The following is a 12409-nucleotide window of genomic DNA, read 5'->3' on the forward strand; positions in this document are numbered from 1 at the left end:
TATTACAAATTCACAGGCTTTTAACTGTAGAAGCTTGCCATGGATTTGTGTCAGGTTCAGTATGTAATCTTTCCGAAATATATATGTTATAAAGAGTTGATCATAAACTTTGGGACTCTGGAATGGTTTTGTGTGGAATTTGGTTTTGGTTCCAGTTAACAACCTAAATGACTGTCTGCCTTTCCTTAGAAAAGCACTGGATCATATATCTACTATACAGGCTTTGTTTTTGTGTGCTTTTGTAAGCATTTCTGTCTGTTGTTTTCACCACCTGTTGCCTGTGGCTGAATTGGTGGTGGAGAAAGTGTTGAGTGCAGGTGTTTTCAGTTGAATTTCTCACTCTCTTTCTGCAGGTATAATGGCTCTCTACCCAACGGGGACCGCGGCAGAAGGAAGAGCAGGTTTGCACTCTCCAAAAGACCAAAATCCAATGGCGTCAAACCCAGCACTGTACACGTAGCCTGCACTCCACAGGCTGCCAAGGTATACTCACACCCTCCACCATTCATTACACATGACTATCTTAAGGGAATCAGCAGTTACAGTGTCATTTTTGCTTCTGGGGAAATGTAGAGTTCAAAAACTAGGTGGGTTTGAGCTGTAATGGAACAGGGTGTGTCTAGTCACACATCTGGATTCTGTTGAGCTTATGAATGATCTCTCTGTGGCTCCTTCACAAACACACAAACCGCTTCCGGGCTGATTCCACAGTGTGTTAGACTCTATTGTGCTGCCAAATAAACTTTTGCTGGCCAAATGAATGTTTTTTTTTTTTTTTTTAAATGAGCAAATAGTGCTCTTGTGTGTGTGTGTGTGTGTGTGTGTGTGTGTGTGTGTGTGTGTATGTATGTATCATATTCACTAAGAAATAAATTTAAAAAGCCACATTTATGGAAGTAAGATTTAAGCGTGTGTTTAAATTATTTCCTTACTATATTTTTATTTGGTGGTTAAGTGGTGATACACACGTGGTCAGAAGTGTTGGTACCCTTGGTAAATATGCTCAAAGGCGGCTGTGAAAATAAATCTTATTTTATGTTAATCAATAACCTGTTAATCAATTTGATCTTAAATAAATCTAACCTTTCATTGGAGAATAAGAATATAAAATGGGAGGGATTATCATTATGAAATGTTTTTTTCTTAAATACACGTTGGACACAATTACTTGTACCCCTAGAAATTTTTATTTTATTTTTATTTCACGTTTTACAGAACAACCCCCCCCCACCCCATGCCAGCAAATAAGTAACAGATAAATTGTAAATTTATAATGATAAAAAAATTACAAATAAATAAAAATAAAAAAACACCACAACAATTAATTATTTATATGATGATGATATATGTATAAGTGCATATATACACAGAAACATACAATATCCATACATACTTATGTACCAATACACATTATAAACATCTACATACACGTACATTAAAGTCAAATAAAATGCCAATACCAGTGTTTACCCAATTATAGAAAAAAGTGAGTTATTGCACCCTGCAATACGCTATATAATCTACAGTACCACACCCATTAGAGCATAAATTCTTCTGCGTTACTGAAATGTATACCCATTTATAGTCACAATTGTGAGAACACCAGGGTGATTGTTAAAATGAAATTATCCAGCCCTATCAAGAAAATAAAATGCTTTCACCCAAAAATCAACCTGCTGAATATTAATATGTTAGACATGACTGGAAGTTCAAACGAGACTGGCTTCTATGGTTAGATGAAACTAAAAACAAATGAGCTTTTTAGCAGCAGATCCTCACGAAGGGTTTGGTGAACACAGGGATAAAAAGTACCCCTTGTGTACAATGAAATAATGTTGTGGGCCTATATTTTCTGCAGGAGGTCCTGGACATCTTGTTTAGACACATGGTATCTTTGATTCTATCAAATACCAACAGATAAAAACAAAAAGAAATGACATGTTTGGATCTTTAAAACAACACACAAATGGGTCGCTGGGCACAAAACCAAGCTTCTGTTATTGCCATTCCAGTTCCCTTACTTGCACCTTGTAGAAGATAAATGGGGTGAACTGAAGAGGAGATGTTTTGTGAATTTATTTAAATAAAAGATCAAAAGGATTAACAATGCAGATTTAGTTTCATATCCTCCTTTGATCATATTTACCAAGGGTACCAACAATTCTGACCACTTATTTATCTTGGGCATATGTATCTCGACTTCAACGTGTTATTTTAGCATCTCTCTTCCTTTTTTCTTAGGCCATAAGTAACAAGGATCAGCACAGTATTTCCTACACGTTGTCCCGTGTACAGACAGTGGTGGTGGAGTACACTCAAGACAGCAATACAGACATGTTTCAGGTAAAGACTTGATGCTGACTAAGCTGTGCTTTCCTAAAGGATTTCTTCTTGGACTGTGTTCAAAATTGTCGATTAATCTCACTACTCAAAGTGTCAGTCTGAAATAATGCGGTCACTAGGCAGAAACAAGGTGGCATTAGCATCTACTTTATGTATTTCCCACACTGTTTCTATAATTGTGTACTGGTATGCAATCTTACAAATTTCTCTGCAGAGTTTGATGTTTCACCTCTTTCTGCATCTCAGATTGGCCGCTCAACCGAGAGTCCTATAGATTTTGTGGTGACTGACACGGTTCCCGGGAGTCAGAGCAACTCTGATACTCAGTCCGTTCAGAGCACCATATCTCGCTTCGCATGCCGGATCATGTGTCAGCGAACACCCCCTTATACCGCCCGCATCTATGCCGCCGGATTCGACTCCTCCAAGAACATCTTCCTAGGGGTGAGATGCCAAGAACATGTGACTTCATCTTATGTAAAGGCAGTGGATGATTTGACCTGAGAAACTAGCACGGCTTTCGAGAAGCATAAACAAGGCCAAACATGTCCAAATCTGTAATTAAAGCAGATCTGGAATACAGAAAGATTTCCTCTTTTAGAATAAATTGAATGTTGTAACATCTAAAATAGTGATGTCAACATTTATTCAAAGTCATGAGGAATTTAATTAATTAATTTATTTATTTTAAAGGGCTAGTTCATTAATTTTTTTTTCAAAATGTTAATATTTATATAAACCCTATGACTTATTTTCTTCTGTGAAACATTAAGATGACTTGAGGGATGTCTTTTTTCCATACAGTGGAGATCAGTGGGCTCCAGTGTTCTTTAAAATATATCTTCTTTTGTCTTTCAGCAGAAGAACCTCAGTCACTCAGATTTGGAATGTCATAAGTAAATTATGACTGTTTTCATTTTCAGGTGCGCTAAACCTTTAATTATTCAAATAAAATGCATATATTTTTTGGCTCACAGGAGAAAGCCGCAAAGTGGAAGACATCGGATGGCCAGATGGACGGTCTGACTACTAACGGCGTGTTGGTAATGCATCCTCGCCTTGGTTTCACAGAGGACTCCAAACCTGGTGTGTGGAGAGAGATTTCAGTGTGCGGAAACGTGTTCACCCTGAGAGAGACACGCTCTGCTCAGCAGCGAGGGAAAATGGTCAGTTATCCGATGTTACAAATATATAAATATACGTATGCTAACACAAGGACTTATTACTGTATATATTCAACCAGAAATGTATATATTACATAACTATGAAAAATTGCCTGTTTTTGAAAATCTGTTCAGTGAAAGTGGGTTTCTTTAGAGATTATGATGCCCAGCCTTATTAGAGACATACGTTTTTGAAGCAGCATTTGTGGAAGTTGTAATGCAATGTCAGATGGGATTCTGAAATTAAAGCTCTGTTAAACAGTCATATGGCTCCCTGCAAGACGGGACGTTGGAGAATTCTGGTGCCGCTGACCGGTTGCTCTGGGACGCTGTTGCCAGAGTAATGGCCCAGGCGAGACATCTTAACCCTGTCCGGTGTAACACAAAGCTGTAAGATGATCTGGAGTTGATCTGTTAAGTGCGTCAGACAGGAGGTCCAATGAGAACTGCTCTCAACACTTTCCTCCTGTGCTCATAACAAGTCATTATCTTCAGTGGGCGTCTGGACAAATATAGGCCTGTAAAGATTCCTAGATCTGCTCACAGAGCCTGTGATGTGTTCGGCCACATTTTTGCTGCTTATGTATTCTTGTTGCACAAGTCAAACAGTCTCTCTGATACGCATGTACTCACAGTCCAGAGGCTCAGAGGCGCCCCATTAATCTGGGTTGTCACAGGCAGAACAAACACGCTCCTGAATGCTGTTCATGTCCCGCTCCTGAGGAGTCCTGCTGATGGTTCAATGCTGGCTAAGCATGGATCTAATGCTGCCTCAGTGCTGGGCAAACACTGCTCGACTGTGATGCTGTAGAGACGTTCGGCTTTACTGGCTCAGAACAAATCAAGTTAAAGCCCAACTGTTTAGTCACTGGCCTGATGCTGATGAAACAGTCATGTTGTTCAGAAGCTGGGACATGACATTTTATCATTGGGCACTTTTAGTGTTTAACACATGCCACCAGTGTGCACCACTAGATATAATTTTACCATTCAGTTCTCAAGGCAGCAGATTCTAGTGATTTGTTTATTTTATTTTTTACATTGCCAGTATAAGTTACAAATGCATTACTGTGCAAATGTTTTTTACTTTTTAAGAAATTAATAAATTTATTGAGCAATAATGCATTAAGTTGATAAAAAAATTATTTAAAAATGTCAAATAAATGCTGTTCTTTTGAACTTTTAATTTATCAAAGAATACTGAGAAAAATGTAGCATGGTTCCCAAAACATATTAGGCAGAACAACTGTTTTTAACGGTTAAAATAATGCCATAACAGCATATTAAAATGATTTCTGAAGGTTCATGAAACATAAAATAGAAATTTATTATAAATTATTTTAACATTTAAAATTTTACTGAATTCTTTGGAAACACTTTAGAATAGGTAACACCTATTAGTTGCTTATTAGCATGCATATGACTAGATTATTAGCCATGTATTAGTGCTTATTAAGAACACATTAATGCTTTATTCTACTTGACCTTATTCTACATCCCTAATCTTACCTAATACCTAAACCTAACAACTACCTTAATATCTATTAATAAGCAGCCAATTAAGAACTTATTTGAGAGAAATTTCGTTGCTAATAGTTAACAAGTGTTACCAATTCTTTTAATCAACTTTTGAGATTATGGTTCTTGCCAATCCTAAAATAGTGAAATATGAAATTGTTAGTAGTTATGTGTATAAGATATTTAAAACAACATTTAAGCATTTATAATTGCAATAAAAAAAATATTAAAAAAATGTGTATGTGTGTATATATATATATATATATATATATATATATATATATATATATATATATATATATATATATATATATATATATATATATATATATATATATATATATATATATATATATATATATATATATATATATATATATATATATATACACACATTTAATATATATATATATACATTTAATATATATACATTTAATATATATATATATACATTTAATATATATATATATACATTTAATATATATAAGCTTTTTTTTTGTTAGATTTAAGTTTTTTTGATAATACAATAATTTTTTTCTGTCATTTCTACTATTTTTGTTATTTGCTCATTTGTATACATTACGTGATATTCAAGATAATACTGTATATAGAAAATTATGGAATCTTTAAATGTTGAGGGCAAAGAAAACAGTGATCCAACATACACACACTCCCCTATGCATGCTTGCTCGCTCAAATACAGTGTTGTGTTTGCTTTTGCATTTAGTGACCTTCACATAACACAGCGTAGACACAGACACTGTGCAATTCACACACAGTGCCCTTACAAATGTGTGTGTGTGAGTGAGAGAGAGAGAAAATAATGCAGTACGGTGAAGGTCGAACCAAAGGCTGATCAAAATGTCACAACCATTAATTATGTCATTCCAGGGTGAATGCGTGAATCATAGGGTGTGTGTGTGTTTTGCACATTATGTCTGTGTGCATTGCATACTCACTTAAGACAGATAACTCAAGCAGTAAATGGTTATATTATTGTCATTTTTGACTGGTTATAATGAATGAATCATTACTATACAGCGAGTGTTGGGGCTTTACTGCCCCCTGCATGCAAACTTTTATCTACTGAAAAGATCTGCCTTTATTTTGGTTTAATCATGCATAATTTGTGTTAAAAGCAAGAATATTGGCTCTATTTATAGTTAAGTCCTCTTCTCTTTCTCGCTGTAGGTGGAGAATGAGACTCAAGAGTTAGTGGATGGCTCTCTGATCGATCTCTGTGGAGCGACTCTCTTGTGGCGTACTGCAGAAGGGCTTTCCCGCACTCCCACCGTCAAACACTTGGAGGCGCTCCGGCAAGAGCTGAACGCCGCTCGTCCCCAGTGTCCCGTGGGTTTCAACACCCTCGCTTTCCCCAGCATGCGGCGGAAGGACATCGTGGATGAGAAGCAACCCTGGGTCTACCTAAACTGCGGTCACGTTCACGGCTACCACAACTGGGGCAACCGTGACGCAGAGCGAGACGGCAGGGAGGGCCGTGAGCGGGAATGTCCCATGTGCCGAGCTCGTGGGCCGTATGTGCCACTGTGGCTGGGCTGCGAGGCAGGGTTTTATCTGGATGCAGCCCCTCCTACTCACGCATTCAGTCCGTGCGGTCACGTGTGCTCAGAAAAAACAGCAGCTTATTGGAGTCAAATCCCTCTTCCTCACGGAACGCACACCTTCCACGCAGCCTGTCCTTTCTGCGCCCAGCAGCTCAGTGGCGAGCAGGGATTCATCAGACTGATCTTCCAGGGGCCTGTGGATTAAACACACCTGCCCATTTGACAAACATTAGTCAGGCATTTCTGTTTTTACTTAGAATTTGATTTTATAAAGATGACATTTTCTGCACTCTCAGACTGTTCCTCCCTTTCTGGTTTGTAAGTGACCTTTATAATGATTTTCAAATACCGATAAGAAACAAAAGTATATATTTTCAAATAAAATTATTATAAAAGCGAAAAAAAAAAAAAAAAAAAAACATTAGACCTCTGCAGAAGAGAAGAGCACATGCACACCCAGATTTGAGCATTCTGATTGGGTGGCTCTGCGATTCATTTGAAGCAGTGGGCGTGGCCGTTACAGATGGTGACCTGTACAGTGTTTATTTACTACTTAACAGTAATACTCAGCATTAGAGGGGCAATACACCATCCATGTATGTTTATGATGAGCTTACAGACGAGTCTATCTGTACTCTATACAATATTTCACAGCATTTCATAAACCGTAAACCGTTTTCCATATATGTCTATAACTTAAAAAATACGTAATGTTTTTTTATTTATACACTATCAATGTTTATCAAAGATAAAATTTATAGGTGTGTTTTTGGGGAGTTAAGTTCTATGTAGCTGTTTTTTGTTTTCTCTTTATTGTGAGTCTCTTCCATTTGTAGGCTTCACTATAGCATTCAGATTTTTCCTCTCTTGTTCTCATATATGTAGGTAACATGATTGTGTGAGTGAAATCTCTGCAATCGTGGACCAATGAGGTCATGCTCAGAGAAATGTTCTTGCTGAACTCCAGAAAGCTCAAGAGGCCTAAGAATCTTCACCTCCCTTTAAGCACAGGCAAAAACCACATGCCCTGACAATGAGTGGTCACAAAATTGTGTGTGCTTAAGTGTCCTTGTAAGGTCCCTGTTTTCTGTTTGAGTCTTTTCTATGTAGATGACTACCCTTGTTTGGATATTTTGGGGACGCTGGGAAGTAATTTCCATCTGTATAGTGCAAAAAGCAGCACTAACCTCTGGAAAACCCTTTACCTCTTTTATAGGTCAGTTTTAGTCTATCTTAATTTGCAAATTGAGATGTGATTAGTTTTGTACCTAACAGCTACTGGGACTTTGATTGCAGTAGAAAGGGTCATTTTCTCCATGTTAAGTTTAAAACCAATATTAAACAATATTTTCACAATACATGACACTCCCGTGAGCAAGAAACTAAATAGTTAATACTTACAATGCCATTCAAAGTTTGGGGCCAGTAAGACATTTTTATTTTTTTCTCAGTACTTTTATTCAGCAATGATGTTTAATTGTTCAAAAGTGACAGGAAAGAAATTTGTTACAACAGATTTCGATTTCAAATACATGCTATTATCCTTAACCCTAACCCTTTCTATTTAAAAAAAAAAAAAAAAAAAAGAAATCACAAAAATATTAAGCAGTACAAATGTTTTTAACATTCACAATAAGAAATCTTTCCTGGGCACAAAATCAGCATATTAGTATGCTTTCTGAAGGTTCATGTAACACTAAAGACTGGAGTAATGGCAGCTTAGCCATCACAGGAAAAAATTACATTAAAATATTAAAACTATGAAAGTTTAATCACACAAATGCAGCTTTTGTAAGCTTAAGAGATGTCGAAAATCCTGCTGACCTCAAACTTTTGAACGGTAGTGTTTTTCAAAAGCCATATGACCTGTTTATTCTGTGGAAGACGAAAAGGGATTCATATAGCAGTCCACGCTGCTCTTTTCCATACAGCGTGATACAAGCTTAAATGTCAGTCTATTCCTCACAAATCGTATATATATATATATATATATATATATATATATATATATATATATATATATATATATATATATATATATATATATATATATATATATATATATATATACTTTTTTCAGTGAATTTAAGGTCCCCTAGAAAAAATGAACTTTTTTGTGTATGTATATGTGATGAGTATGCTAATATATTTGAATTTGTAATGACATTTTTGACTGTTTGATTTCATGTACATGCTGTGGTATGTACTGTGTGAATGTTAAATGTGCTGTACTGTGTTACATGTAAGAATCTGGAGAGCGTTCGCTGAGTCTGAAGGGTCGAGAATCCCAGGACTGTGTGTGAAGTGGATTCTCTGCCTGAGGAGTCCAAGCTCGACTTCCAGAGATCATTCAGTTCCTGCTGTTCTGAACAGCAACCAGACATGGCATACTGGTGCAGTTTTCACCTCAGGGAGTTTCCTCCATCCTGACCACCAGGGCATGTGTTCATGAAGTATTTCAGATCCAGACAGTTGTTCTGGTCTTTTGTGTGTGGGGAGATCTAGACCACACTCTACTCAAAGTGCTACGAGCGAATATGAAGCTTAATCATGCAACAGACATAACTCTTAACCTTATTTTTTATTTTTTTTTAGGATGCTTCATTAGCTAAATAATTCTCCATGTGCTCGTGTTTGTTCCCCCCCCCCCCCCCCCCCCAAGTATTGAGCAAACACACTAGATTTGTTAAGACACATTTGAGTTTTTAAGGTCATCACTCTTTTGTCTCTGTAGAGACGGCAGATATAAAGGGCTTTTTTATTTTCATTTTCTGTTTGTTTGTTTGAGTTCTTTGACATGTCTCTTGTCACTTTGGTCTAACCAGTCTGCATGATCCTAGTATGTCTGTGTGTGTGTGTGTGTGAAAGGGAGTGCCTGTTCTGGAAAATTAGAAAACATAAAGGCAAATGCTGAGAATGTTTCTGATTTACCATTTTGTACCAACTTTAAACTAATAAAATTTTAAAAAGCATATTGTAAGAGTTTGGGTGTTATTTTTTTTCTTCTCATGGGTACCTGAGGACAAGACAGGCTCTTAAATTTATTTTTATTTAATTTATTTCTGTCTAAAAGAATTATGTTTCCTTTAATATATAATAAAGAGATATGATACATGCAAACATGATCTGTTGGTTAGTGCCCTCTTCTACCAAATTAATTTAGATGAACATGACTGCTAATTAATATATTTATTTTTAAATTCAGTTAGGAAAAATAAAATGGTAAGATTGGTCTAGTTTCAATTTGAAAAGTAAGACTAGTTAGTCAAAATTCTTAAGACAGTCTTAAAATCATGACTAAGTTTATGCAACTGGCCCCTGGAATCAAAAATTAATTGTGATTTATTTATATATCATCATTTAACAATAAAAGCATACAATTGGAAAGAATTTGATCGATCAAGTGGTGTTAATTGCACAAGATGGTTCAGTGTTTGATTAACTTTTTTTTGAATCCATAATTTTTCCCAGCTTCCGGTGTAATCTTCTTCAAGCTATTTTTAGAAATCTTAAAAAAAGAAATCAGAAAGAGCTTTATGGCCAAGCGTGTTTACTAATAAACTGTTCAATAATACAGAGGATAGACCAATGATCTATATAGATCAGTGGGATAGACCATAAATTATAAATAAAAATAGTAATAAAAATATAGAGAAAAATAAAATGTCAATAGACAGAAATGTGAATGCGCATATGTGCTAGGTACAGATGAAGGTTTGAGGAGTTATTTACAGATGTGCATACTGAGGTGTGTTATGTGTTGCTCAGGTGGGACCCACTGCTCCAGGTGTGTGTTCGGTTGCTGTGATTTTGCCAAGTAAGTGAAGTGACATTCAGCCAAGTATGGTGACCCATACTCAGAATTTGTGCTCTGCATTTATCCCATCCAAAGTGCACACACACTCGGAGCAGTGGGCAGCCATTTATGCTGCGGCACCCGGGGAGCAGTTGGGGGTTCAATGCCTTGCTCAAGGGCACCTAAGTCGTGGTATTACCGTCCGAGATTTAAACCCACAACCCTAGGGTTAGGAGTCAAACTCTCTAACCACTAGGCCACAACTTCCCTGGATAAGACATCCTGGATCAACATTATTGTCCAAAATATAGACTTAATCCTATCCCTACCCCTAAACCTAAACCTACCCATAATTTATTCCTAAAATCAGTTTTAAATGATAGCTGCTTAACAAAGCTGTAGAAGCTCCTAACCCTGATTTTAAGCCTAAAACAGATGGCCGGAGGGCAACCGAGTGATTTTCTGAGCCCTTTTCCTCACTCCGGAGATGTAAGGTGTGTCTTACCATATTATTTGAAAGTATTCATTTTAATTATGTACAAACGGTTTAATTATGTAGTGCAAACGGTTTACGACTGCATTTTGTTATTCTTCTGGTTATTTCTCTACAGCGGCTAATGAACCGGAAGTCTCGCACATTCACAGAAAAAAGCTTGCGTTTAATGGGTTTTATTCGTTCTGTCAGTCTGATACGGTTTATAAGGCCGATGGTGACCGATAAATATGTGTAACCTATTATGAGTGAATCATTGATTTATCCATTGAACCGATTCGTTTAAACCAGAAAATAAAGGCCACTGCTGTGTTTTGCGCATGGTTTTGCTCGGAGAATATCGAAGGTTATGTGCTGTGGCGTGGTGTAGAACGATTTTCAGTGGCCCTGCAAAAAACAGACAAACTGTCCTTTTAGTGCAATGTAAGTTACTTAACATTAACTTCTTGTTTATTGAACTGTTGTAACAATACCACACGGTGCGTTTAATACTGCTTCACAGAAATGTAAGAAAAAAATATAAGTAGCTTTGTGAGAATGTAAAATAATACATTCTCACAAAGCTCCTTAAATTTCTTCCTGTACTTTTTGTTGCTGTGTTCTTTCTAATAAAATATATACTTTTAAGACTTTACATTTAAAACATTTATCATTCATTTAATGCTGGAACGATGTTCCCCTTCTATACTTTTTTTGCGGATTATTTTAATTCTGTCAAACATTCAATTAAAGGTCTATTGGTTTGGTGTGTGAAGCGGTGGCCAACAGGGCGGCCACAGGGTGGCACTGCCAGCATAAGACTTTTCCTAATGTCTCGACTTCTTTTTTCTTTGAAACCGTTTAAGATAAGGCCCTAAAAAAAGACTTGTAGCCTAAACGAGACTTAAACTAATCAGTAAGAGATTTGTATGTCAGTACAATAATTCACATTCCCCATCCTAAAATTGTAAAGGGTAGTTTGGCTTGAAGGAAAGTCTATTTCAGTTGACCCCAGATCAGGTGGGGGATATTCTGGCATTATAATCTGTCAAGTCAGAACATAGTCAAGGAAGTCTGGAACAGCAAAGCTTAGCTCAAGTTTCTCACCAATGAGCCTTCTTGTGTGTGTTTTGATAGGTCTGTACTTACATAAGTGGCCTCTCCTTCAGCAGAATGAGGGGAGCAGCCAAAATCAAGTCATGTGATGTCCTTCAGGGATACAGTACTACGACAGCAGAGTGTGTGCTGGATCAGTGCAGATGTGAGTACAGCCCAAATTCCCACCAAACCTTTGATTATGCAACCCTTGATTATCAGACAACCCGTAAAATAAGATTAAAAACAGCACCAATTATTTAATATCTTCCGTTTAAGGAGCCAGCACAGGCAAAACCAAGCTGGATGAGAGTTTGAAACAAGAATGCTTTTCCAAAGCATTTCCAAATCTCCCTCAAACAGGCCTCTGCTTTTCTAAGCACCTTAGGTTAATGAGAAAACTTTAGAGTGCTTAGAAAAGAAGAAAAAGAAGACAGTAACTCGTTACTCACTCTTA

The 12409-nt window shown here is 36.7% G+C and overlaps 1 protein-coding gene across 1 annotated transcript in view; it reads left to right on the top strand.

The window, feature by feature from the left end:
* The window catches only part of peli1b (pellino E3 ubiquitin protein ligase 1b), a 31547-nt gene extending 21984 nt beyond the window's left edge, over window positions 1-9563 (top strand). Inside the window, exons 3-7 of the mRNA XM_052580532.1 lie at window positions 354-483; window positions 2242-2343; window positions 2590-2787; window positions 3321-3509; window positions 6216-9563. Coding sequence (XP_052436492.1) covers window positions 354-483; window positions 2242-2343; window positions 2590-2787; window positions 3321-3509; window positions 6216-6794 — 1198 coding nt within the window. The 3' untranslated portion in view covers window positions 6795-9563. The remainder of the gene's footprint in view (window positions 1-353; window positions 484-2241; window positions 2344-2589; window positions 2788-3320; window positions 3510-6215) is intronic.
* The last annotated feature ends 2846 nt before the right edge of the window (window positions 9564-12409 follow it).

The sequence above is a fragment of the Carassius gibelio genome, chromosome B17 (genome assembly GCF_023724105.1).
Source record: "Carassius gibelio isolate Cgi1373 ecotype wild population from Czech Republic chromosome B17, carGib1.2-hapl.c, whole genome shotgun sequence".
Classification (NCBI taxonomy): Eukaryota; Metazoa; Chordata; class Actinopteri; order Cypriniformes; family Cyprinidae; genus Carassius; species Carassius gibelio.